The following is a 25,000-nucleotide window of genomic DNA, read 5'->3' on the forward strand; positions in this document are numbered from 1 at the left end:
GAATAGAATAGAATAGAATAGAATAGAATAGAATAGAATAGAATAGAATAGAATAGAATAGAATAGAATAGAATAGAATAGAATAGAAGCTAGAAGGTTCTTCGTGATCATATCTTACACTGTTCATTTGGAAATCATTCACTCTACATAACTTAAAGAAGAAACTACAGCAAGCTTGTTATAAAGCAATTCTTAAACAACAGAAGAAAGTACATAAAAGATAAAAAAGTAACAAAATCAGGGCTGGAGGTGTAACCTACTGTACTGCACTTGCCAAATATTTGCAAGGCCTTGCATTCAATCTCCAACACCACAAAAAGCAAAATAAAACGAAAACAAATAATCATCAAATTTATAGTTTATTCACAGAGAATTCAAGTCACTTTTAGACTTTAATGATAAAAGTTACAAAAACCACAAACCTTGTTATACTTTATGAATTATTAAATGGCAAATAGCTATAACAACGTCTAAGTCCCAGAAGACCCTCTATCCACCTCATCCCTATCAGCGGCCCCTCCTACCTTCTGAAGGAATACCGTTGACACCTCTACCTCCCAGGGGCCTGTTCTCAGCATGTTCTCAAATCACTATTAATTTTCAGGCTCCTTCTATTCCCTCCCTTACAAACTCATCTTGTGAAAGGCCGGGGTCTTAAACACTACTAATCCCATTCACCAGTATTCTGAGCCCATCTTACACTTCAAACACGCCAGCCTTTCACACCTGAAACAAACATCCTCCAAAGTGCCATGGATGGCTTCTGCTCTGCCCTCAGGCTAAGCCACATAGTCAGTGCCCAGCGCTGCAGCAATAGAGGACAGAGAGAGTGAGGTCTATCTTCCCTACTCACTTGCAGTTGAGATAAAATCCAAGTAGAGACTCTGTCCTTTGGATTCGAATGGCCTTGAAGCAGCTCCCCAGGGTACAGCGGCTTGTAGTTCTTGACTTACAATGTTTCAAGCTTGAGTATGGGGGAGGAAGGATGAAGCTACTGCACTGGTAGTTTCAGCAGAACATCATTGTCATTATACAATCTCAACATATCCTTCACCTCGAGTGTTCCCTGGGCCACTAGGAGTGGTCCTGCTAAAGGGCTGTGTGTTTCTGGGAAAATACTCTGGAGTGTTTACCAGTCCCTTCTTGTGTCTCCTAAGGTTCTAGCACCAGCACGCAGCGTCTTACCCCAGGATGAGCCTACTCCAGAAACTCTCTGAGAAATTTTTGGCTAGACCGCTGCCACCTTTACCAAGCTGGTTACCAAGCTCTCCTGGATTCCCAACAATGCCCCTATTAGGTATGAGTCTTGCCAGGCTCTTCTCCAAAGTCTTCAGGTAAAGGTAAAGAGTATCTTGTCCTCAGCACCTGTTTCTCCCTCTGAGCAGATGTTCTGTGCCATATCCTTGGACCCACAAAACACTTGCTCTTCAAGTGAGCCTGGGGTGTACTAGTGTGCTGGTTTGGATAGAAATGGCCCCCACAGGCTTATAGACTTGGATGGTTGGTCATAAGAGAATAGTAATACAACATGACAAGTATTAAGAGATATGAGCTTATTAGAGTAGGTGTGGCCACGTTGGGGGAAGCATGTCACTTGTGGAGAGCTTTAAGGTTTCAAATGCTAAAGCCAGGACCAGTGATTCTCTCTTCCTGCTGCCTACGAAACCAGACACAGAACTCTCAAGCCACTTCTCCATCCAACATTATGTCTTCTTGCATTCCTCCATGCTTCCCACCATGATGACAATGGACTAACCCTCTGAACTGTAAGCCAGCCCCAATTAAATAAGAGTTGTCATAGTGTCACTTCAGATCAATAGGACGCTGACTAAGACACTTGGGACAGTAGTACTTTCACAGACTTCCTTAACCCCGCTGGAACTCACTGGGGTGATAGAATGGTGAGCCTGAGTATGTGCTGAATATGTCTAGGAGATGGCAGCAAAAGTTGTTTCAGTATTTTATCCTAGGTCTGCTTCAACGGGGATCTGAAAGATGGGTCTGGGGAAAACAGACACACTATGGAAAAACAGTACCTCACAGTTAGGGTCTTTTTCTTAACCTGGGAGCTACAGGTACTTTGGAGTTGTTTGACATTCTGGCTACAGGGGCCTACAGTAGATCTGGAGAAGGAAAAAGGAGAAGGTCATGACTCAGTTGCCATTGACTCAACTCTATTCTTACTAGGAAAAAAGAAGTCTGAAAAATATTGAAACCATTACTCTTAAGAGATACATAACAGAACATTTAAAATTGCCACAGAAATTCTCTTTGGTAAAAATTTTCAACCAAGGATAATTTATATTTGGCAGCTCTTAGAGACCCTCGGATTACACAAGCGTGAATGCTAGTCAAATAAAGACACGGACATTTTCAGCAAGCTACAATGCAGAAAAGTAACCCTGTTTTAGTTACAGCTCTCATTACTGTGAAATAATGCCTGCCACAGCCACAGAGAAAAAGATGAATGTTGACTATTGGTTTTCTCAAATTTAACCCATACCTATCTGGTCTCATGTCCTAAGTACAGCAGATCATTTCAGCAGCAAAAGTGTGTGGCAGAGGACAACTAGTCACATGACAAAGGACAAGCAGCAAAAGAAAAGTGTGAATGTTAGAGATGTTTCTGATGTTTCCCTTTGGGGGAGCGGTCTGCGAATTCTCACTGTTGTTCAGAGTGGCTCTTCCCCACTCCGGCACCCTCATTGGAAATGTCCTCAGTCGTGCACTCAGTGGTATTCCTCAACAAGTTCTGAGGTGATGTAAAATCTGTCAAGTTGTAATGAAAGATTAACCATAACAGACCCCACAAACAAAACTTAAGGGCACCAACAATGTACTACAATGCAGAAGAAAGAAGCAGAGAGCCTGGAGCCCAATGCTAGCCTGACAGTGTACTAACTGTTGCACATGGAAGCTTCCAGATTATATTATGGAGCCTCAGCTTTGTTCTCTTTTCATCTACCTGATGAGAAAAATAAGGCTTACTTGGAAACCATGTTGTAAAACTTAAAGGAAAATTTTCCTGAAGTCTGCCAAGAATGTACGCTATATGAGAGCATTAACTGATTATCATTTTTATTATTTCTCAAGTCTGAAAAGATAAAAAGTAGTTAATACTATATATTCACAGAGCTGAGTCCGATAACCCTTTTTACACAACCATCTGAAATTAAAAATCCATCCTCTAATTATTTTGTACTTCTCTGATGGCCAGAGAAGAAACAATGTCTATACCAAGCCAGTGAATATTTCCTTGCTCCTGCTGTGCATAAGAACCATTCTGTTGTTCAACTAATGAAGTTTCAGGTAACCACAGTTGCTGCCAATTTACTGTCTAAAATGTGTCCCAACTCTGTGAGTGCATCATTACTGTTTCTTTAACCCTTTTAACTATCTTAGCATGGCCACTGTCCTTGTGAAAATGACTCTGGAATTCTAGATCTGAATCAGCTGTGAAGCGTGATACCAGATCAAGAGCTGTAAAAGGACTCCAACCATTTGCTTTATCAGTCGATGCTACATTAAGGGACCTTCACCTAGGTATATGTGCTTTGAAAGATATGTGTAATTGACTAAACAAACTGTTGTACACTGTCAACAGAAAAACATTCTTCACATGCTGACTGAAAAACTAAAGCTTGGTTTAAAAAAACGAAGATCAGATAACTCTGAAGTTAACTGTTTACTCCAGGTTGATTTTTTTTTTCTCTTAAATGTGAGTATATATTCTGATGAAAAAGTAAACAAAACTTCAATGGACTAGATTCTAGTTTCTGCAAATAAGAACAGGTGAGATACTCTGAAATGTCTTCTATTTCTCACACAGAAGTGACACTAACACATCAAACAATGTAAGCACAATAAACAGTGCACTCTAAGTCCTTTAAAGATAAAAGGTATGTGTGATGTTAAAGAAGTATACACTGTGAAGACTGAAAATTGCTAACTTCAAGTCACTAATATGACAGAGGAAAGGGCTACAACAAAATCTGAAGTGTAGCCAGGGTGGCTGTTTTATCAATACCAATCCAGTAACATTTTTACACCCAAAGCACTAGCTATAACTGATACTAGTTAGAGCTCAGTAAAAATAAAATATTAAACTGGTCTGCTTATTCCTATTACAGACTTCTTATAAATACTTGATGTTATTTTGTATAACTGACAAGAGTTGACAGGAAAGGACAGACTTAGTGACCTCAAACTAAAATCAGCTGGTGTGTGTAGATGTAACATGAAGAGCCACATCAGGGGTGATAGAGTGGGGGACCCTGTGAGGAAGCTGAGGCTGTCACAGTGGAACAAGTTGCCCTGTAGCACCAGCAGGCAACCTGCTCACATACCCACTAGCTCTGAGAGATGAGCTACAGTCCATGGCCTAGAAAAGAATAATAGACATTGGCTGTGGATTTATAATATGAGATCTTTGACCATTAAGCTTGATTTTTAAATCATTTATATGACTTAATGACTACATAAAAATTTTAAACTGATGGCAAGATAAATCTTTCTATAGAGATAATGTGGGTATGAACAGTGTCACTTCCCTAGTCTCACCCCACTAACAAGTGACAGCTGAGGAACTGTACTGTGTTGCAAACGCTTAAACTATAGTGTTAGCACTTACATAGAGGTGAAAAATAGATTAGCATTTTTAAGAGATTGATGAAAATTAGTTCTAAAGCATTCATTTGTACTAATACCACTAAAAGAACTATGTGCACTTGGGAGATATTTGATCTGAATTAAGAAATTGATGGAGCAATTGATTAATTGGAATTTAAGTCATCAGTCACCAGATCAATCAACAGCTCCATTTACATTCTAAACAATCCAGCATGGTCAATAGAATACTCTTATTAATACTTAGTCAATATAATGCCATGGATTGACTTACCATGCTGTATTGGTAGGCACCGAGAGGTTATCGTCCAGTAATAAAGCATAGTGCTATACTCAGGACTCCTACACTGACAGAAGCTTAGAATTTTATTACAAGAAATAATAAGCTACAAACATATTTTAACCAAAATTGAAAAGCAACACAAAAAAATCTGAGTGTTTATTTTCGGTAAATAACTAGACAACAGTGAAACTTTAATTACTTAAAAGTCTTACAAGAGACAAGCACTTTTTGCTGACCTTCATGTAAAATGTCCCTCTTCATCCCAGAGAGAAGAGTTACAACAGTGTGAAACACTGCTGCACGAGTAAGATCTAATGCAGAGGAAGAAAATATGGTCAAGAATGTTTGTGCAACTGCATAAAGCCTGTGATTATACAGAAACCCAGTGAGGAGCAATCTCAACATGAAGCAGGTGCAATCAAGAGTCGGGATACTAGAAAACAAAGGGAAGGAATTGTTGTCAGCGAAAACCTTGAATTGGAAGCTGATGGTCTGGAGGTGATATGCCACCATGAGTTCAGAACAAGAGAAGCTGAAGGCACGGATGTTACTTTTATACTTAAATTTTGACTGTTACTTCAAGTAAGTTTTTTGTGATAAGTTTTTCTTTTTTCCATTATTATTATTATTAATTATAATTTATTCATTTTGTATCCCCAGTTGTAGCTCCCTCCATTATCTCTTCCCATTCCCACCCTCCTTCCCTCTTACGCTCCATGTCCCTCCCCCAGTCCAATAATAGAAGAGGTCCTCATTTCCTACCATCTGACTCTAGCCTATCAGGTCTCATCAGGACTGTCTGGATCCTCTTTCTCTGTGGCCTAGTAAGGCCACCTCACCAGGGGAGTTGATCAAAGATCAGGAAACCAAGTTGATACCTGTGACTGCCCCTGCTCCCCTTACTAGGGAACCCCTATAGTGACTAAGCTGCCCATGGGCTACATCTGAGCAGGGGTTCTAGGTTATCTCCATGCATGGTCCTTGGTTGATGCCTCAGTCTCTGAAGATTGTTTGGCTCTGTTGGTCTCTTTGTGGAACTTCTGTCCCCTCCAGGTCTTTCTATCTTCTCCTTTTTCCATAAGATTCCCTGTACTCTGCCCAAAGTTTAGCTATGAGTCTCAGCATATGCTTTGATACCCTGCTGGGTAGAGTCTCATGCCTGTAATCCAGCACTCAGGGAGGCAGCAGCAGGCAGATCTCTGTGAGTTCGAGGCCAGCCTGGTCTACAAAAGTGAGTCCAGTACACCCAGGGCTATACAGAGAAACCCTGACTTGAAAAAAACAAAATAAAACAAACTTCAACCAAGTTTTACAGTTAAGAGAGTAAAAAGACCAAACTTTGAGCAGAGTGCAGGGAATCTTATGAAAAAAGGGGGAGATAATAAGACCTAGAGAGGACAGGAGGTCCACAAGGAGAAAAACAGAACCAAAATGTCTGGGCACAGGGGTCTTTTCTGAGACTGATACTCTAACCAAGGACTATTCATGGAGACAACCTGAAACACCTGCTCAGATGTAGCCCATGGCAACTCAGTATCCAATTAGGTTCCCTGGTAAGAGAAACAGGGACTGTCTCTGACATGAACTCAGTGACTGGCTCTTTGTCCACTCCCCCACCCCAAAGGAGGGAGCATCCTTATCAGGCCACAGAGGAGGACAATGCAGCCAGTCCTGATGAGACCTCATAAGCTAGGGTCAGATGGAAGTGGAGGACGACCTCCCCATCAATGGACTTGGAGAGAGGCTTGGGAGGAGAGGAGGGAGGGAGGGTGGGATTAGGAGGGAATGAGGGAGGGGCTACAGCTGGGATACAAAGTGAATAAACTGTAATTAATATAAAAAAATAATAATTTAATTAAAAAAAGATTAAATGAGGAAAAAAAGAGAGTAAAAAGAGAACACCCAGAAGTTTCTGAATCCAGATGAAAGGAAATATTATGACAGACATTTCATCAAATTTGGAAACTATTTGGTACATTCTGTAAAAGAAATCTGAGTGAGAAGTAATTTTTTTTTTTTTTTTTGAGACAAGGTTTCTCTGTGTAGTCTTGGCTGTCCTGGACTTGCTTTGTAGACAAGGTTGGTCTCAAACTCACCGAGATCTGCCTGCCTTTGCCTCCCTGACTGTTGGGATTACAGGAGGAGACACCATGCCTGACTGAGTAACACTTTAACAATTTAAATTTCACAAACAGAAGTCAATAATAAAACCATAATAGGTTAGGTCAGACTATGATGACATAGAGGTCTAAATCAAATACTCACACAGAATTATATATGTAAATAATGCAAATTTAGTAAACTATGCAAACTGTGTACATTTTTCTACAGCAAAACAATTAGGATTCTCAAGTGGATTCATCACCACCAAAATACTGAGTATCACTTTTCCACTGAGAAAAACCTTCCCACCAACACGAGACAAAGGGCAAGACTGTAAAATAGTATAGACTGAGCTGTTCTCTATCTTTGGTTAACACAAAATACCTCACCTGCTAATACTCTGGTGTTCCACTCATTCTCTGCTGATTCCTGAGGCCATGCAATGATGCAGTGGAAGATAATGAGGAAATTGGCAAATTTCTAAAACTATTAGGGACTGCATAATTTTAAAGACGGTGTTCTCAGACTGTAGCCCTCAGATCCCACTAAAAACTCAGCATTTGTAACCATCTCTCAGCTTTACAGTACTGCATACCATTACAATTTTCACCCACTAATAAAATCTATATTATCTTTTCCTTTGAAATTTAATTACCACACAAAACAGTTTTTGTATTTTAGGTATTATTTTTTGTCACCCATCTTGCTTATTTGTTAAGACAGCATCTTACTCTGTAATGCAGTAGCCTGGAACATAACCTTAGCTGGCCTCAAACTCACTACAACATCCCTCCTTCAGCCTCCTAAGTGATGAGAGTAATGATGTGAGCCTCCAGACCCAGCTCAAATGCTATTATTTTCTTATGTATATTTCTGCCACAGTCATTTGTAATGTGTAAAAGCACCATTCAAATGCAAATATTTTGTTTACTATCTTAGTTACTTTTCTATTACCGTGACAAAACACCACGACCAAAGCACCTTATATAAAAGTGTTTAATTAGAAGCTTGCTTACATTTTAGATGGTGAGACTGTGACCATCATTGCAGGGAAGCATAGTGCTGGGAAAGCAGCTAAGAGCTTACATGTTTAGGTATCAACTACAAGGCACAGAGAGAGGGGCAAACTGAGTGGCACAAGCTTGTTGTTGTTTTGTTTTTTGGAGGCAGGGTTTCTCTGTGTAGCCCTGGTTGTCCTGTAACTATCTCTGTAGACCAGGCTGGTCTCAAACACAAAAAGATCTGCCTGCCTGCCTCCCCTCCCAAGTGCTAGGATTAAATGTGTACACCACTGCCAGGTGACATGGGCTTTTTAAAGTTCAAAAGCCCATTTGCAGTGATTTATCTCTTTCAACAAAGGCAACATCTCCTAATCCCCCCCCCAAACAGTTCTATAACTGCAGAACACGCATTCAAACATAAGAGCCTATGGGAGCCATTTGCATTCAAACCAACAGTTACCTATTATACTGTATATGCTATTAGACAGAGACCATAACAGGTAATGTCAATAGGAATGACAAAACAAACATTTGAAAACCTGTTTCTCTATATTGACAATGAAAATATTAGTTGCAAGTGACAAATGTGAATAATATCTTATCAATAATTATACTATATAGAAATGGATTAAAGATTCCAAACAAACAGCAGAAACTAGCCAAATTCTTTAAGTTATCAGCCATGGATCTTCCACCAGGACCAATGAATAACCAGTGGACAATGATTATTAAAGGAATATGTGGACATCACCCCAACCCTGCCAAAATGCAGAACATTTAAGTAGGTGCATCTGCAACAGAATCCTGAGAAATAATTCATGCCGGAGGCGCTAAGGACAGCCTTCTTATTATCCCCTCTCCCCTGAATGAGACCATTCCCCATAGGCGCATGTATTTGAACTCCTGGTTTCCAGCTGATAGTGAGAAGCTGGAAGTGTGGCCTTCCTAGTGGATATGTGTCACTAGAGGTAGGCACTTCTTACCCAACCCCTGCTCTCCCTGAGCTTCCTGATTCTGTTCAGGATGTGAGCCCCTAGCTTTGACTGCAGCCACCATGCCCTCTGTTTGCTACCATTCCTTTCACCATGATGGACTATTAGCCCTAGAGAATCATAAATCCAAATAAACTCTTCCTTCTTAAAGTTGCCTTGTCTGTGGTGCTTATCAAAGCAATAGAAAAGTAACTACCACATCCCCACAAGAAAAATAAGAGAATAAGTAATTACGTAGGCTCACAGATGAGGCCTGGGAAGGAGGTAGGGTGGGAGGAGCACATCAAAATGCCCAGAGCACAAAAGCAAGGGATCTAGAGAATGCAAAGAACCCCACTTGGGTAGCTGTGAGGGAGCTCCTCTCCATGGGCAAGTTCCAAGGTAAGGAAGAGACTGGGTCTCAACAAAAGAGAGGCACAGATGGAACCGCCTGTAAGAGGGCTTCTGTGCACTCCATGATGTTAAGGGTGAGTCTCTGGCTGAGATGAATAGACAGGCGGGAAAGATAAGAGCCATAGAAAAGCATCTGACAAAACTGCTTTAGAGATAGGACCAAGGCCACCAAATAGAGAGTGGGTCACAGTAGATATATGTTTCCTCTATGCAGCTCTGCAACAGGAAAGGTGAATGGAGAAGAAGCTGAGGGTGAAGCAAGAATGGCAGCAGGCCATAGGGAGAGTAAGAGTCATTACATAGGGGTATACACTTGCTATGAAGCTTGCAAAAATAGATACAAATTATAACACTTCACCTTCAGTCACAGACATAAACAGAAGAGCAATGCTGAGGACTGATTAGAGCTAACAGACACACCAAGGAGCACAGCCGACCCTGATGCGTGGGTGGCACATGAAGCACATTCAAGGACACACAAAGCTAAAGCATGACCCATCTTTGGATGAGTGAGAATAAGACACAGCAGAACCACCTAGAAATCAGGGCAGAAGAACATCTACGAAAATCACAAATGTGGAAATTAAATAACAAATTAATCATCAAACAATGGATCATGGATGAAATGACAAGAGATTAGAGAATACTTTAATAGGTATTAAAATAAAATTCAGCAGAGTAAAACTTAGGGAGACAACCTATAAAAGAGCAGGGAAAATTTTATGATTATAAACACCCATATTAAAACAGACAATCCCAAATCAAAAATTTAACTTTCTACCTTAGGAAGCTACAGGCCCAGGATCAACCTTAACCAAAAACAGAAAAGATGGTGGTACATGTCTTTAATCCCACCATTCCTAGCAGAGGTAGGGTGGATCTCTGAATTTGAAGCCAGCATGGTCCACAAAGTGAGACCAGGACAGCTAAGGCTCTGTTACACAGAGAAACCCTGTCGCAAAAATCCAGAAACAGAAAGAGAGATGCCAATAAATGAAATAAAGAAATAAAGAACCGACAAACAACTGAGAAAATCATTAAAACCCAAAGTTAGTTCTTTCAACAGATCAATAACATTGACAACCTTTTAAGCAGAGTAACAAAGAAAACAGAAGATTCAAATTATTAAAACCCAAGAACAAAGGAGGAGACATAACTACTATTGTTACAGAAACTGTTTCAAAAAACCATGAGGGAATAACTATAGCATGCCCATAAATAAGAAAACTTAAAGTAGATGAATTGAAAGAAGAGATACAAACTATAAAAACTGATTCAAAAAGAAAAGACAATGTTAGTGAGCCTTTAGCCAGTAATTAAGAAATTAAAAACCAAAACAAAGACCTTCAAAGGCCAGATCCAAATCACTTCATGCATGGATTGTACCAAACATTTAAAGAATTAAGACACTTCACAAATTCTTCCAAAAAGTAGGATGGGACAGAATAATCCCTAATGGATGCTACGGCCAGCACTACTCTGGTACCAAAATAATGATAGCACAAAAAAAAAAAAAAAAAAAAAAGGAAACACATCAAAAAGACACTCCATAATTCCAAATATCCCTTATGACTAGAGAAGTAAATGAATAAATAAATAAATAAATAACCCTCCTATGAAAATACTAGACATAGGGCTGGAGAGATAGTTCAGAGGTTAAGAGCATGGGCTGTTCTTCAAAAGGTCCTGACTTCGATTCCCAGCAACCACATGGTGGCTCACAACCATCTAGTTCTGGCGCCCTCTTCTGGCCTGCAGGAATACATGTAAATAGAATACTGTATAAATAATAATTAAATAAATCTGAAAAGAAAGTGCTTAAAAAACACTAGACATCAACTCGAGCAGGATGAAGGGGCCATGCACATAATGGAGAGGGAGCCATACTCATACATGCCCACAGCCACAGAGCTCAGACCATCAAGAAGACAAAGTCCTCCTGGGCTGGGCAGTCTGCACTGCACAACACTGCCACTCCAAAGGTACCACGTCAGAAATGAAGCCTGCTGCTGGACTGCAACAATAGGAGGGCAAGTGACACACTTATGAGACAAAACTGTTTGGGAAATGAGCACACTATCCTAATACTGCCAAATGGCATTTTCAAAACAGAAGTGTAAACATTCTAAGAAGAAAAGCTCTCTGGATAAACATCAGTACTACAACTTCTGGTAAGTAGCTTGGATTCAACATCAGTTAGGGGTTCTCTAGTGCCAATAAAGGAAAAACTTGTTATTTCGATACTTAACAATCTGAGGAGCACCTAGCCAGTGTCTATATTCACCAGCTGAAAAAATAAAACCTGACACTAAGTAACACAAAATTAACACTGAGTCACAGGTCCTTTGATTACCATGGATAAACTGTCTCCTAATAGCAATGCTTCCAGCAAGATAAGTCGCCACCGCACTCACAGTGTTTCAGAGAATCTCTATTTAGCATGATTTTTCAAAGTGCTCTGCCTTATGCTGGAGAGACTGCTCAAGAGCTAGGAGCATACACTTGCTCCTGGAGAGGATCTAAGTTCCAGTGCAGGCATCCACATGGATGGCTCAAAACCCCAGCATCACATGCACAAATGCACATAGACAGATACACACAATTAACATAAGGTCTTATTGTGAAAGTCTGCTACTTCCTCATAAGAAAAATAAGTAACCAACTCTAAATCCAAGCCAGTCCTTTTAAGGGCACTCATACAAATAACATGTATGCTGGGGCTAGTTGTACAAACCATAAGTGGAGGGCAGAAATGAGCTTTGGGCATTACTTGATAAGCTGCCCTCAGCCCAAAGACAAGAAAAATGTGCCTACATGGCCAGGTCAGTCACCAACTGGCCCAGGTGACACTGACTTTTCACCTTGGTTATAGCAGGCTTTCAGTTCAAAGTTCAGGTCATTAAAATATGGTTCTTCCCATAAAGCCCATGGCAACTCACCTAGGCCAAAAATGTCTGTACCCACACATGTACTTCTTTCCACTATGCGAGAGGACCTGCATAATAGATGATTACACTAGGGCCAGCTACGTGCTCCCACAAACACAGACCATGAGCTGGTGGTCATACCCCCCCCGTACCTGTAACTAGTTAAAAAGAGAAACTTTGGTCTCTTCCTTGTGTATGAAACCTACAGCTAGAGGTTGTTCTCTTCTGTAAGAACACAACAATTCCTTATACAAAAAAAGTGGGAAGTAATGCTGCTCAGTAAATAAAACTGAAAATGTAAAACAGCAATCAAATTCTGAGTAACACTTTTTTAAATAATTAAGTCCTCAAAACTAATATGAATAAAAATCCATTCAGATAACTTTCTAAGCAATTATTAAATACTAAAGTCATCTTTTAAAATAGTAACAGTTAAATGTATTTATAAATGAATTTAAAATATTTTTTAAAACTACAGGCAGAAAACTTGCTTTTACCTATTAAACGAAAACAAAAACAACTACAACAACAACAACAACAAAAAAATCAAGCTAAGCATGGTGCTGTCTGCCTTTAATCCTAGTACTTGGAAGGCAGAAATAAGTAGACTTCTCTGAGTTCAGGTTCAGCCTAGGCTCCAGGTCAGACACAGTTAAAAAGTGGTGGTTTTTTTATTTTGTCAGAAACAAAAAAACAAACAAAGCAAACAAATAAACAACAAACAAGACTAAAAAATCTGCAGTAATGTAAAAGAAAACATTAAAAATTACCTGCTTTCTCTGAAGTTCTAAGAAATACCATATCTGATGGAATTCTTTGGTTCTGCAAAAAGAGTAATATGTCAATTACTATTTAAATTAACATTAAATAAAATTAATAAATTAAATTAATATCATGCCTCTACATAATAGAAATAGCCAATAAAGTCAATTAAAATGTTTAAAGTAAAATTGTAATGAAAAGCTATTATTTCTAATTTTCATATGAAAAAATAAACATTGTAATTCATGAGTAGATATTTTTAAAACAACAGCAAGCCATAAACATGGCATACAGACCTTTCTTGTCTGGAAAAGGTTAATTGTTATTATTGTCATGGCATCTTAACCATACATACTACACAATAGTGTTATCTCATAAAAACTGCCTCTACTCATTCCAGAATGCCTTGGAAAGTAGACAGTGGTTGTCCTGTGGCCGACACCACAGAGCACGCCATCAGTAAAACAAGAAGACTAGGTAAATAGACAAATGAGAAAAAGAAAATCCAGAAAAATGCCCACAATTTGAGGAGTGATTTATTCTCTTGTGAAACTGAAAAGGAAGTAACTAAAGATACAATGGCACAGAATAACCTTTACAAGTCACTAATCAAGCATGTAATTATTATTAATAATTCTATGAATGCTAAAGGGAAAAATCAATCTGAAGGAAAAGTATACAATTAAAACAATACTTCATATAATTTCACAAATTATATCTGTTAATAACAAAGTAAAAACTTTCATATATACCATAAAGAAATGACTTACTCTCCAGTTCATGAATAATGAAAACAAATAAAAATACAGCTAAAAAAGACATGATACAGCTGTTCCTTTCTAACACTAAGAATAAAGGCACACTGAAAACGCTAAGACTGCCACAGCAGAAAACATACCATCTCACCAGTCCCAAGGTACAGAAACTAAACTGCTGGGCAAAGAACCTCTGAGAGCAAATTGTTCTCTGATTTAAATAAAATGTTAATAACAACAAAATAGAAAAAGAAACAGTTTTCAGGAAGCCAAATGGGAATCTTCCCTGGAGACTTAAAATTCAACTAGGAATTTCACAAGAGTACAGATCCCAGAGCAAGGATATTCCCAAGGAAGACACATCCACAGAGCTGATGTCACGCACCTGAGTAGAGCATGTGGCACTCACACCACAGAATGAGGCAGAGACAGCACATCAGGAAGAAATGTCCCTTACAAAGAGACACCTGCAGTGTAGAGGTGCTCACAGCTGGACAGTACTCCAAGAGAAAGCTTCACCTGGCCACCACCTATTCACTTCCCAGACCAAGCAATCCCAAATGGTTCCATACCTTATTTGCCTCTTTTAGAACTTTTTCTTCTCATTGTGGCTAAATTATTTTTCCAGTGCTCTTTAGATTTCATTCATTTTCTCTCTTTATTTTTTTTTTCTCTTTAAAATTTTAAACCATAAAAAATAGACCCAATACTTACGTATAATACAGCCACCTGGACAAGTAAATTCTGAAAACTGATATAAAATTTTTAACATTTTGAACACAATTCTGAGGTCAAGTGAGATACATTAAGCAATTAAAATATGTCTTGCTTGAAGTATAGTTTCACCTATACACATTGAAAAGAACTTTAGCAAGACAAGAATATATAAACATCTAAATTTAGTTAACATACATCAAATCTTACAAAGGCATATTAAAAATTAAAATACATATCAACAGTTTTTTAAGTCAATTTACTTGTAATTAAGCTCGTGTTAATGACTGATGTACATACAGATCTAAAATATATTAAAAATGCACCAACCTTTTCCACTATGATGAGGTCTCCAACTTGTATGTCTGAACTCTTAACTTGCACTTTACCTTTAAAAAAAGAAGAAGACCAATCAACTCAGGGAAACAACAGTGTACCAGAGAGTAATTTTTTTTTAATTTTTATTTTTTTAATTAATTACAGTTTATTCACTTTGTATCCCAGCTGTAGCCCCCTTCCTCATTCCCTCCCAATCCTACCCTCCCTTCTCCTCCCACATCCCTCTCCAAGTCCACTGATTGGGGAGGACCTCCTTCCCTTCCATTTAACCCTTGATTATCAGGTCTCATCAGGACTGGCTGCCATGTCCTCCTCTGTGGCCTGGCAAGGCTCCTCCCCCCTGGGGGGGTGCTCAAAGAGCCGGTAACTGAGTTCATGTCAGAGACAGTCCCTGTTCCCCTTACTAGGGTACCCACTTGGATACTAAGCTGCCATGGGAGAGTAATGTTTTATAATACTTTAAAAATAACTCTAGGACAAAAACACATAAAAATAAAAAAGATTAAAAACAGAAATTTCTCTCCTCATACTTTCAAGTTACATTTCAGATATACACAGTCACACATAATTAAGCTTATTACTAAACTACCAAACACAAATAAATAACTACCCTATAATAATAATAATAACAACAACAACAACAGAGCAAGGGTTTCTTCATGGTAAATTAGTAAGGATTACATGTGGAAGGTTCTTCACACTTTTTTTTTTTTTTTTTTTAGTGTTTCAGTTCCCAGTGAAGTTAGCAATGATTAGGAACATTACTAAATAAATTAATTTGGTGACGGAAATTGAGTAGTAATGGAAATGTACACATTCTCAATACCATGAATTATACTGACTGGCACAAAATACACGAGAAAGTAAAGCAAAATGCTTATAAACTCATCACCCACTAGTATTTTTGCCAATACGGGACAGAACTAATAGTTTTATTACTCCAAGTAATTTTTCTATGTACATATTGAGTAAATTCTTAACGTCTGTATACCCAATACTCAATAGCTGTGTACGTACATAAAGATGTGTATGTATTATACTTAACTGTCTACAAAATATCACCTGTAACGTGACGTTAAGCAAATAACCTGAATGAAAACTCAAACAAACCACTCCCTCCCCTGTCTTAGCCCTCCTTCTGGCTTTTAGGGCGGCCAGTTGGTCTGGTTTCAGAGCTACAGCTCTTATCACTGGTTTGTTTGCAACTTTTAAGTGCATTTTATTCAAACTTAATAAAGTCAGATCTTACCAAAAACTAAGATAAGCAGATTTCATACTGAACTTTACTCCTATCAAGTTCTCAAAAAGCCTTATTTCCTAAAAACCTCCTAGGAAGCTCAGTTTCCCTGCACCACAGTTTCCAAAGCTGCACATTGTACAGCGCTACTATTCCTTTTTCCATGTTTCTCAGTGAGGCGAACCAAGAACTGCAACTACCTTTTATGCAGAAGACAGCAGTGGTCTTCAAGATCAAACCAATTTTACCAGAGCTTCCCAGCCAGCAAGTGAAAGTCTAAAACAGGGGAAACCTTCTTTGACTCCCTGCCAGCACGGTTACACTAAGCTTCCAGGCACTGTCATTCTAGCTCCCTCTCCTACCTTGTTCCCTCTTCAACCATTTCTGCTGCCTATTCCATTTCCTCTTCAAAGTGAAATTTACACATCTTCCCTTCGGTCCTCTTTGTCTAGCCACCCGTTCTCAACAAGTTCTCTCCACTGAGGAATTAACATTTGATCCCTGTCACTGTGCTGTAAAGGCAGAATGGCTAAGAGGGTCCTGCCCAAAAAAAAGCATCCACGGGGCTTATCCCCAGGAACCAAGCTTTGTACTCCTCTGAAGTTCCTTGCACACATGCCCAGCTTCTCAGTGTTAGTGATATTCCTTATTTTTAACTGTATGTGCAGAACATAACACCAAACAGATTCCACCGTAATTTCTCTACTTCAATCTGAACTCCAACGGAACTCACTAAAAAAAAAAAAACCTAAAGGTTAGGTTTATCTCCACACCAAAACTTCCAATATTTAACAATAACTTAGAAGATAATTAAGTTTGTATAATGATATGCAAGTTCTTTAGAAAAGCCTCAAATCAATTCTCTATCTTTTCTTAATGTGTATTTCTATTTTCAGTGTTCTTGCTCTGTGCCCACCTAGTACCTCACCCTACAACTGCATAATGGTCCTTGCTTACCCTGATACACCCTGGCCTTTGTCCCATCAACAAAGGCCCTCTCTGCAGAATTTTAAGCACAAAGCAAGTGTCATCTCTGTAAACTCATAATAAATAACTCCATCAACAGCACTCGTACTTTTTACACACATCTAATGCTTACCTTAAGTATCCGAGTGGCTTTTAAACTTAGAATGAGATGGTGTGCTGTGACACCTGCTCCACTTAAAACAAAAACTAAGTATTTATCCACCCGGTGGCAAGGAATTTCACCTTGAGGTGTTTCTCCAACAGAAACTAAAACTTAAATGAAAACATCCTTATAAATTTTACTCAGAATAGCCGAAATCTGGGAAGAGCCAGGTTCCGATCTCTGAGAGAGATGACAACTATACAATGAAACCCTACAGGGTAGTGTTCGTCTGTGTGTTTGTCTGTATACTATCAGTCCTAGGTCTGTAAAGAACCCTGAATAAAGCAAACACAACAGATCTGTACAGACAGATCTGTTTATGTCAATTACTAGAAAAGGTAAAAAATAAAACCAATTAGAATCTATGAAAGCACTGTTGGGTGGTATCATACCATGATTCATCTTTACACCTGGATTGTTGTGGTGTTTTGGCCAAGCAGAATCCTCTTGTGTTGGCAGAGCACAGCTGACAAGTGATAGCAAGCCCCAAGAGGGATATAAAGACATAATGCAGCACTTGCACTGCTCCAGCCCTGGCTAAGAACCTTTCTTATACATACAACAAACAGCAAAAATGTAAAAGGTTATATGTCACACTGTAGGTGGTCACAAAGCAACGACATGAGCAGAGCACAGGGATCTGAGATGCGAGTAAAAAGTGGACATGGGGACAGTTAGAGTCCTCAAAATTTTAAATGAACTAGTGTTGTAGCTCAATGGTAGAGCACTTACACAAAATCCTAGATTCAGTTACCTACATTACCAGAACAGTAGCAATAAAACACTACAAAAACCAGGTACCTGGGCCACAGCAAAGGACGATACATATGTCCTGAAAAATAACATGCTTGATTTACCAAAAGGTTTTATAGTTGGTACAGTGCTACATGCCTGGGCTTGGGGTGAGCCTGGGATACACAGTATTACCCTGTCTGGGAAAAAAATTCTTTTTGATTGTAAATATGTGTCTTTTATAGCTCAAAAGCATCTCTTACAGATCCAAAAATACTACGATCAAAAGATAAAGACTTAGGCCCCATGTGGTGGCCTATGTTTATAATTCCAACACTTGGAAGGTAGAGGCAGCTTATCTCTGTGAGTTTAAGGCCATTCTTATCTACACAGCAAGTTCAAGACCAACAAGGGCTACATAATAAAACCCAAGATGAAGATTTCTGTCTGGCCAGGCTCATTTACCTAACCAACCTTGGTACCTTTTATCTTTTATTTTACTGACTGGAGATGCCATATTCTTTCTTGGCTAGTTGATTTTAACTGGATTCAAAATCATTAGCTCTGGAAGTCAAGAATTATTCCCACTATCTTTGCTGTAGGAACACTTCTACATATGGGTTAGGTCACTAGTAGCTGCCCAGATTACTTTCCTGGAACTTCAAGACTTTTGTCAAGCCACTTTACTTTGCCATAAAGAGAGGGCTGAAGGATGTCCTTTTAATGTCAGAAGACCCAAACCACCACCCGTAGATTCTAACACCACTAGTATCTGAAAGTGCAGTTTAAGTATCCTCCTTTATTGCATGAAAAGCTTTTAATTCTATCCTGAAAGGCTTTCCCCCTTCCATGCTTGATCACCTTATACATGAACTGTAATCTGAAGATTGAGGGTAGAAGAAAGAAGGAAAGGGGGAGAGAAGAGGGAGAGAGAAAGAGTGGAGGAGAAAAGGAGAGAGGGAAAGAAGAGAGAGAGGAGAGAAGAGACAGACAGGGAAGGGAGGGATGAAGGAAAAAAGGGAGACAGAAAGAAAAAGAGTGAGAGAGACAGGGAGGGAGGGAAGGAGCGAAAGAGGGAGATAGAGACAGAGAGAAATGGACGGATGGACGGATGGATGGATGGATGGATGGATGGATGGATGGATGGATGGATGGATGGATGAGAGAATATGAGAATAAATGCCTGGGCATATGTGAAGCAAGCGCCCGGAGACCAACAGTGAAAGAGGATCACAGAAAATACCACAGGATTGCTATAAAAGAAGCCTATCTGCTAGATTACAAAACATCAAGAGTCAAGCAAGTCAAGCCTTTTCAAACAATCATCATCTCTGACTGGAGGCTTCACAAGGAAATTGGCAACAAGAAAGGGTTCTGGATGAACAATACCCAAAGTTCAAACTCAGAAGAGTAAGGAAATGAAAGGCCTTCAAGATAGCCCTTGCTCAAGCTGCTCCATTACTTCCCTGCAGCCTGGGTTTGAAACACACCACACCCACACTTTGCACTGAGCTGTTTCACATACATGTGCAAAATGGCTGAAGTATGCTTAGGACCACTTGGGAAAATTTTAGTAATTATTTTCTAATCCCAATCTAGTCCCAAGCTGTTATTTTAAAAGCCTTTGTTTGTTTGTTTGTTTTTGTTTTTGTTGTTTTTGCCAGCCGGTGGTGACCCACACCTTTAATCCCAACATCTGATATTTAGAGAGAAGCAGATCTTTGTCAATTTAAAGCCAGCCTGATGTACAGATTGAATTCCAGGACAGCAAGGCTCCACAGGGAAATTCTGTCCCAAAAATCAATCAATCAATAAGATGTGTGTGTGTGTGTGTGTGTGTGTACGAGTGCAATGCGCGTTCCTTCAAGAGGGGATTAGATTCCCTAGGAGGTTGTGAGCAGCCTATTGAGAGTGCTGAAAATGGAACCTTTGCAAAAGTAGCAAGTGATATTAATTGCTACACTGCCCCTCAAACTGCAATCTTTAAAATAAAAAATTTCAAATAAATTCAAATGTCTATCATGTTGATACATGCTAAGGAATAACAGTAGAAAGACATTGGCATCTATTTTCTATGATTAATCCATTGTAATTCTGTAGGAGTAGAAAATTTATATGTTACTAAAAATACTGGAATTCATAACATCCAGTACTCTTTCATCTGAGCTGAGGTAGTTCTTTAAGTGGAAAATGTAAAAGAGACATAGAAAACACATGACAATATCAGGGAACCTACTACAGGTATAGATGAATCTTGAAAGTAGAGAGGCAGAGAAAAAAATAAAACAACGTGTGTGTGTGTGTGTGTGTGTGTGTGTGTGTGTGTGTGTGTGTGTGTGAAATAAAGGCTTTTTTTTTCCTTTGTTTAATGAAATCTTAGTTCAGTTCATCTAGTGAAAATCCTAATTCAAGCCACTCAGTGGACAGCAACCATAGAAAACATGAAGGAAATTGTATCAACCCTGTAAAAACCAAGTGCTAAAAGAGAAGGTTTTTAAAAGACAGAAGTAAAGGGAAAGGGATATTTTTCTCACAGCTTAAAGGCCTAAATAAGCTTGACATATTAATTCTCCCCCAGGCTGAACAATACATTTAATGTGATCCCAACAGTCTGATCTCTAGTGGGTTTTGGGGAAGAGAGGGTATAAAAATTGACAAGCTGATTCTAGAAGTATTCAGGAACCCCCAAACTATCCAAAATTACTCTGAAGATGAACATCAAAGTTGAAGGAATGACATTCTCTGTAAGTAGAACTATAAAGTAACAGTAGTCAAAAGAGCATATATTAAAACAAAAAAGCCAACTAAGATGATAGAGTAGGAAAGAGGACCCAGAACCTTTTCTGAGCACTTCCCTATTTCTTAGCCTGTATGGAGATCTCAAAACTTTCCCGTCCATATAGGTTTGGATATTTGAATATCCAAATATCACAAAGATTCCCCTCCTTAACTCTGCAGCCTCTCACTTAACTATACTACACTGGGGTTCAGATGGCAACTATAATTCTTTGCCCCCAGGCTACTTTGAGTATTCTTTATTCTGACATATATGTGAGAAATTCTTGCTGCTTTTCTGGTCTTCTACCCTGTGTTCCAGTGTGCCTTGAGTCACTCCTCAATGACATCCACAGTCTGAACAAAAAGACAAGCACTATTCCTCTTACATAAGCTCTGTTCTGCAAAATGGCTATAGACTGCCATCTTAAGTTGGAAAGGATCTGGAGCCAGAAGAATCATACACAGCACCAAAAATTTTCTAACATTTTTTTCAGTTGACTTTCTCTGGAGTTAGCAATGTGAACGTTTTTCAGATACCTCACAAAGCTGGTTCTCAAGGTCTCTGCTTGGCTTTTCAGCATTTCTACTGAAGGACAAACACATGAATCTACCTGCTCTGCATGCTGCACTGACATCATAGTTACACTTACTAATTTTCACTGACATCACTAGTCTAATCACCAACACATAAAACACCTTTCCCTACTTAACCACAAATATCAAAGTAAAACTAATTTCAAAATAAGATACAATCTATAAACTGTCCTCAACATAACAATGTAAAGTCAAACCTAATTTGTCTCACCTTTGAGGGTTCTTTTTCTTAAAAGTAAATCTTACCTTCTTTGCTAGTACTCATGTGTGTGCACACATTGAGAACAAAGGTCAACAGCAAGTTATCTTTCTCATTTACTCTCTACCTTATGGCATGGTCTCACTAAACTTGTAGCTCACAATAGGGTTAGACTGTGGCCAGTGAGCTCCAGGAATCTGGCTCCAATCCACATCCACCCTCCCCAAATCCTGGCCTTACAGCTGTTCCCCGTGACACCAGTTTTTTACAAGGTGCTGGGACCCTAGTGCAAAGCCTCATGTTTGTACAGTGAGCACTTGACCAACTGAGCCATCTCCCCAGCCCACTTCACCTCTTTAATAGTTTAAAAGTAGAGTAGTGAGAGTTATCTTTTTAGCATATGGTACCAGATAACTTGATATTTATGCAAACAAATGTGGAACCATATAACACACTATGTCTGAAAATGGATCAGACTTAAATGCAAAGCTAAAAACCACAGCTACTAGAAAAAAAATCATTAGAGTTGACCAATTTTACTTTGCTACAACATCAAAAGTTCAAACAAAAGGAAAAAGTGGAAGAATTTAACCAAACAAAACGTTTGTGCTTCAAGAAAGTGAAAATACAGGCCCACAAATTGGGAGAAAATATCTGCAATCATAAACCTGACAAAGGACTTACCCTAAGATAGCTGAAGAGTATAACAACTCGGCAAGGTGAGGACTAACAGCTCAGTTAAAAAGTGGTTGAAGGTTATGAATATGTAACTATCCAAAAAATATTTATAAATGTGCAATAAGCATACAAAACACTCAATCTCAAAAATTACCAAATGCAAACACAAGACATCCTGCTACAATAATAATGGAGGACAGTAACAAGTACTAGTGAACACAGCAAAATCAGAACCCATGCTGGCAAGGATGCCTAATGATGCAGCCGATTAAGAACTAGGGTGGTGTTTTTTTTTTTTTTTTTTTTTGTCAGAATGCTGAACAGACTTATCACCTAATCTATCAACCTCCCTCTGGACTATATCCAGGAGAATGAAAACAATATTTATGCAAAAGCTGGTGTACAAGTGTTCACAGGATTGTTATTCACAACAGTCACAAAATACAAACAACTCAAATGCCTATCCAATGTTGAAGAAATAAACAAAATGTAGAGTGCCGTGCAATAGGATGTTACTTGTCAACAAAAAGAAAATACTACCTTATGCTACAATATGTGTAAACCCTGAAAACATGCCAAGAAAGCCAATGACAAAAGATGCTTGCAGTATATGACTCCATTCTCATCAAATGTCCACAGTAGGCAAACCAGACACAAAAAGTAGAGCAGAAGTCACCCAGGCCTTCAGCGGAAAAAAAAGGAGAAGAAAAGAAAAAGGTCCCATGGCAGCTCAGTATCCAAGTGGATACCCTAGTAAGGGGAACACAGACTGTCTCTGACATGAACTCAGAGGCTAGCTCTTTGACCTCTCCTCCCCCTCAAAGGAGAAGCAGCCTTGCTAGGCCAGAGGAGGACATTGTAGCCAGTCCTGATGAGACCTGATAAGCTAAGGTCAGATAGAAGGGGTGGAGGACCTCCCCTATCAGTGGACTTAGAGAGGAGGAAGGAGGAGATGAGGGAAGGAGGGTGAGATGGGGAGGGAATGAGGGAAGGGCTACAGCTGGGATACAAAGTAAATAAACTGTAATTAATATTAAAAAATAAAAATTAAAAAAAAAGAAAATGAAAAGGGGAATCTAGTGAATTTTGTATGTCTTTCAGAACTGTTAAAAATGTTTTGAAATTAGAGGATGGGGATGACTACACAACTGGATGAATATAGAGAAAACACTAATCAGTAAGTCCTAAACCAATTAATTTTTTATCGCACACACTCAATAAGGTTTCAAAAACAGAGAATTTAAGGAGATTGTCTGAGCTAACTAATTCATTATATGTATCTACATACAGACAGAACATACAATATCCATTCTGACTTTACTTTCCAACAGAATTCCGGGGTTATAACTCTTATTAGTTTCAGTATGCCCACGTTGTATACTCATCGGGGCAGTTTTCTGCTGTCCCAGGCCTGTCTGTAACAGTGTTCCCCATTTGCTTTCCTTTTCAACTACAGACTGAAAAAAGAGGAAAATTAGCTCTAAGTATTTGTTATAACTAGAGCTAAAGGCCCAAACGGGGTGTAAGGAGCACTATGTGTATGCACCTGTGGCCACTTGAATGATAACATATTATACTTCAGATGCTTAATGCCGTATGAACCTTTTTGGTTGTATTTAAAAATAAGACACACTGTAAAGTGCTACTATGCATCCCAGAACACATGTACATAGCAGCTGGGTTTCTTTCAAATCTATTATAGCATTCTAATAGGACATGTCATATAGGTTTGTGAGTATATGCACACATGTGTATTTGGATATAACTATGAAAATATACATATGCGCGCACAGATACACATTAAGAATATGAATAAAACTCTACCTGAAACTCTAGCATTATATACTGTTAAGAAAAGATGATCGTTCCTCACTCAGAAAAGCAAATGGGATGGACATCAGAAGAGGGTGAAAACAGGGAACAGGACAAGAGCCTACCACAGAGGGCCTCTGAAAGACTCCACCCTGCAGGGTATCAAAGCAGATGCTTAGACTCATAAACAAACTTTGGGCAGAGTGCAGGGACTCTTATGAAAGACCTGGAGGGGACTGGAGCGCCACAAGGAGAGCAACAGAACCAAAAATTCTGGGCACAAGGGTCTTTTCTGAGACTGATACTCCAAATAAGGACCATGCATGGACATAACCTAGAAACCCTGCACAGATGTAGCCCTTGGAAGCTCAGTGTCCAAATGGGTTCCCTAATAATGGGAACAGGGACTGTCTCTGACATGAACTCAGTGGCTGGCTCTTTGATCACCTCCCCCTGATCAGGGAGCAGCCTTGCCAGGCTACAGAGGAAGACAATGCAGCTAGTCCTGATGAGACCTGATAGGCTAGGATCAGAAGGAAGTGGAGGAGGACCTCCCTACCAGTGGACTGGGGGAGGGGCATAGGAGAAAATGAGGGAGAGAGGGTGGGATTGGGAGGGGGCAGGGGAGGGGGCTCCAGCTGGGATACATAGTGAAGAACCTGTGATTAATAAAGAGAAGAAACTCAGATACCATAAGCAATGATGGGAGCATACAAACATACTTTCCCTTCCATGTCACCTGGAGCATGATTACACTAAGCAAAGACTGGAGAATTAAGAATCTCTTGCTAACCTCTTACTGTAAGCTTGCTATATAATTGTGAATTCATTTCCTTGTCTCGCTGAAAACGTCGAAATTCATCAATCGCTTCACGTGCGATAGTAACAGCCAAGACAAATCCCTATAAAACAAAAAGTATTTTAGAAAGCAGAACAAAAAAAGTAG

The 25,000-nt window shown here is 39.2% G+C and overlaps 1 protein-coding gene across 2 annotated transcripts in view; it reads right to left on the reverse strand.

The window, feature by feature from the left end:
• Atp9b (ATPase phospholipid transporting 9B (putative)) overlaps positions 1 to 25,000 on the reverse strand; it is a 219,926-nt gene that overhangs the window by 141,403 nt on the left and 53,523 nt on the right. For both annotated transcript variants that reach the window (XM_055628015.1, XM_055628014.1), the window contains exons 5-7: positions 24,848 to 24,956; positions 14,887 to 14,945; positions 13,096 to 13,147 (exon numbers count right to left, since the gene is read on the reverse strand). In XM_055628015.1, the coding sequence (XP_055483990.1) occupies positions 13,096 to 13,147; positions 14,887 to 14,945; positions 24,848 to 24,956 (220 nt within the window). The remainder of the gene's footprint in view (positions 1 to 13,095; positions 13,148 to 14,886; positions 14,946 to 24,847; positions 24,957 to 25,000) is intronic.

This window comes from Psammomys obesus, unplaced genomic scaffold (genome assembly GCF_907164565.1).
Source record: "Psammomys obesus unplaced genomic scaffold, mPsaObe1.curated_primary_1811, whole genome shotgun sequence".
Taxonomy (NCBI): domain Eukaryota; kingdom Metazoa; phylum Chordata; class Mammalia; order Rodentia; family Muridae; genus Psammomys; species Psammomys obesus.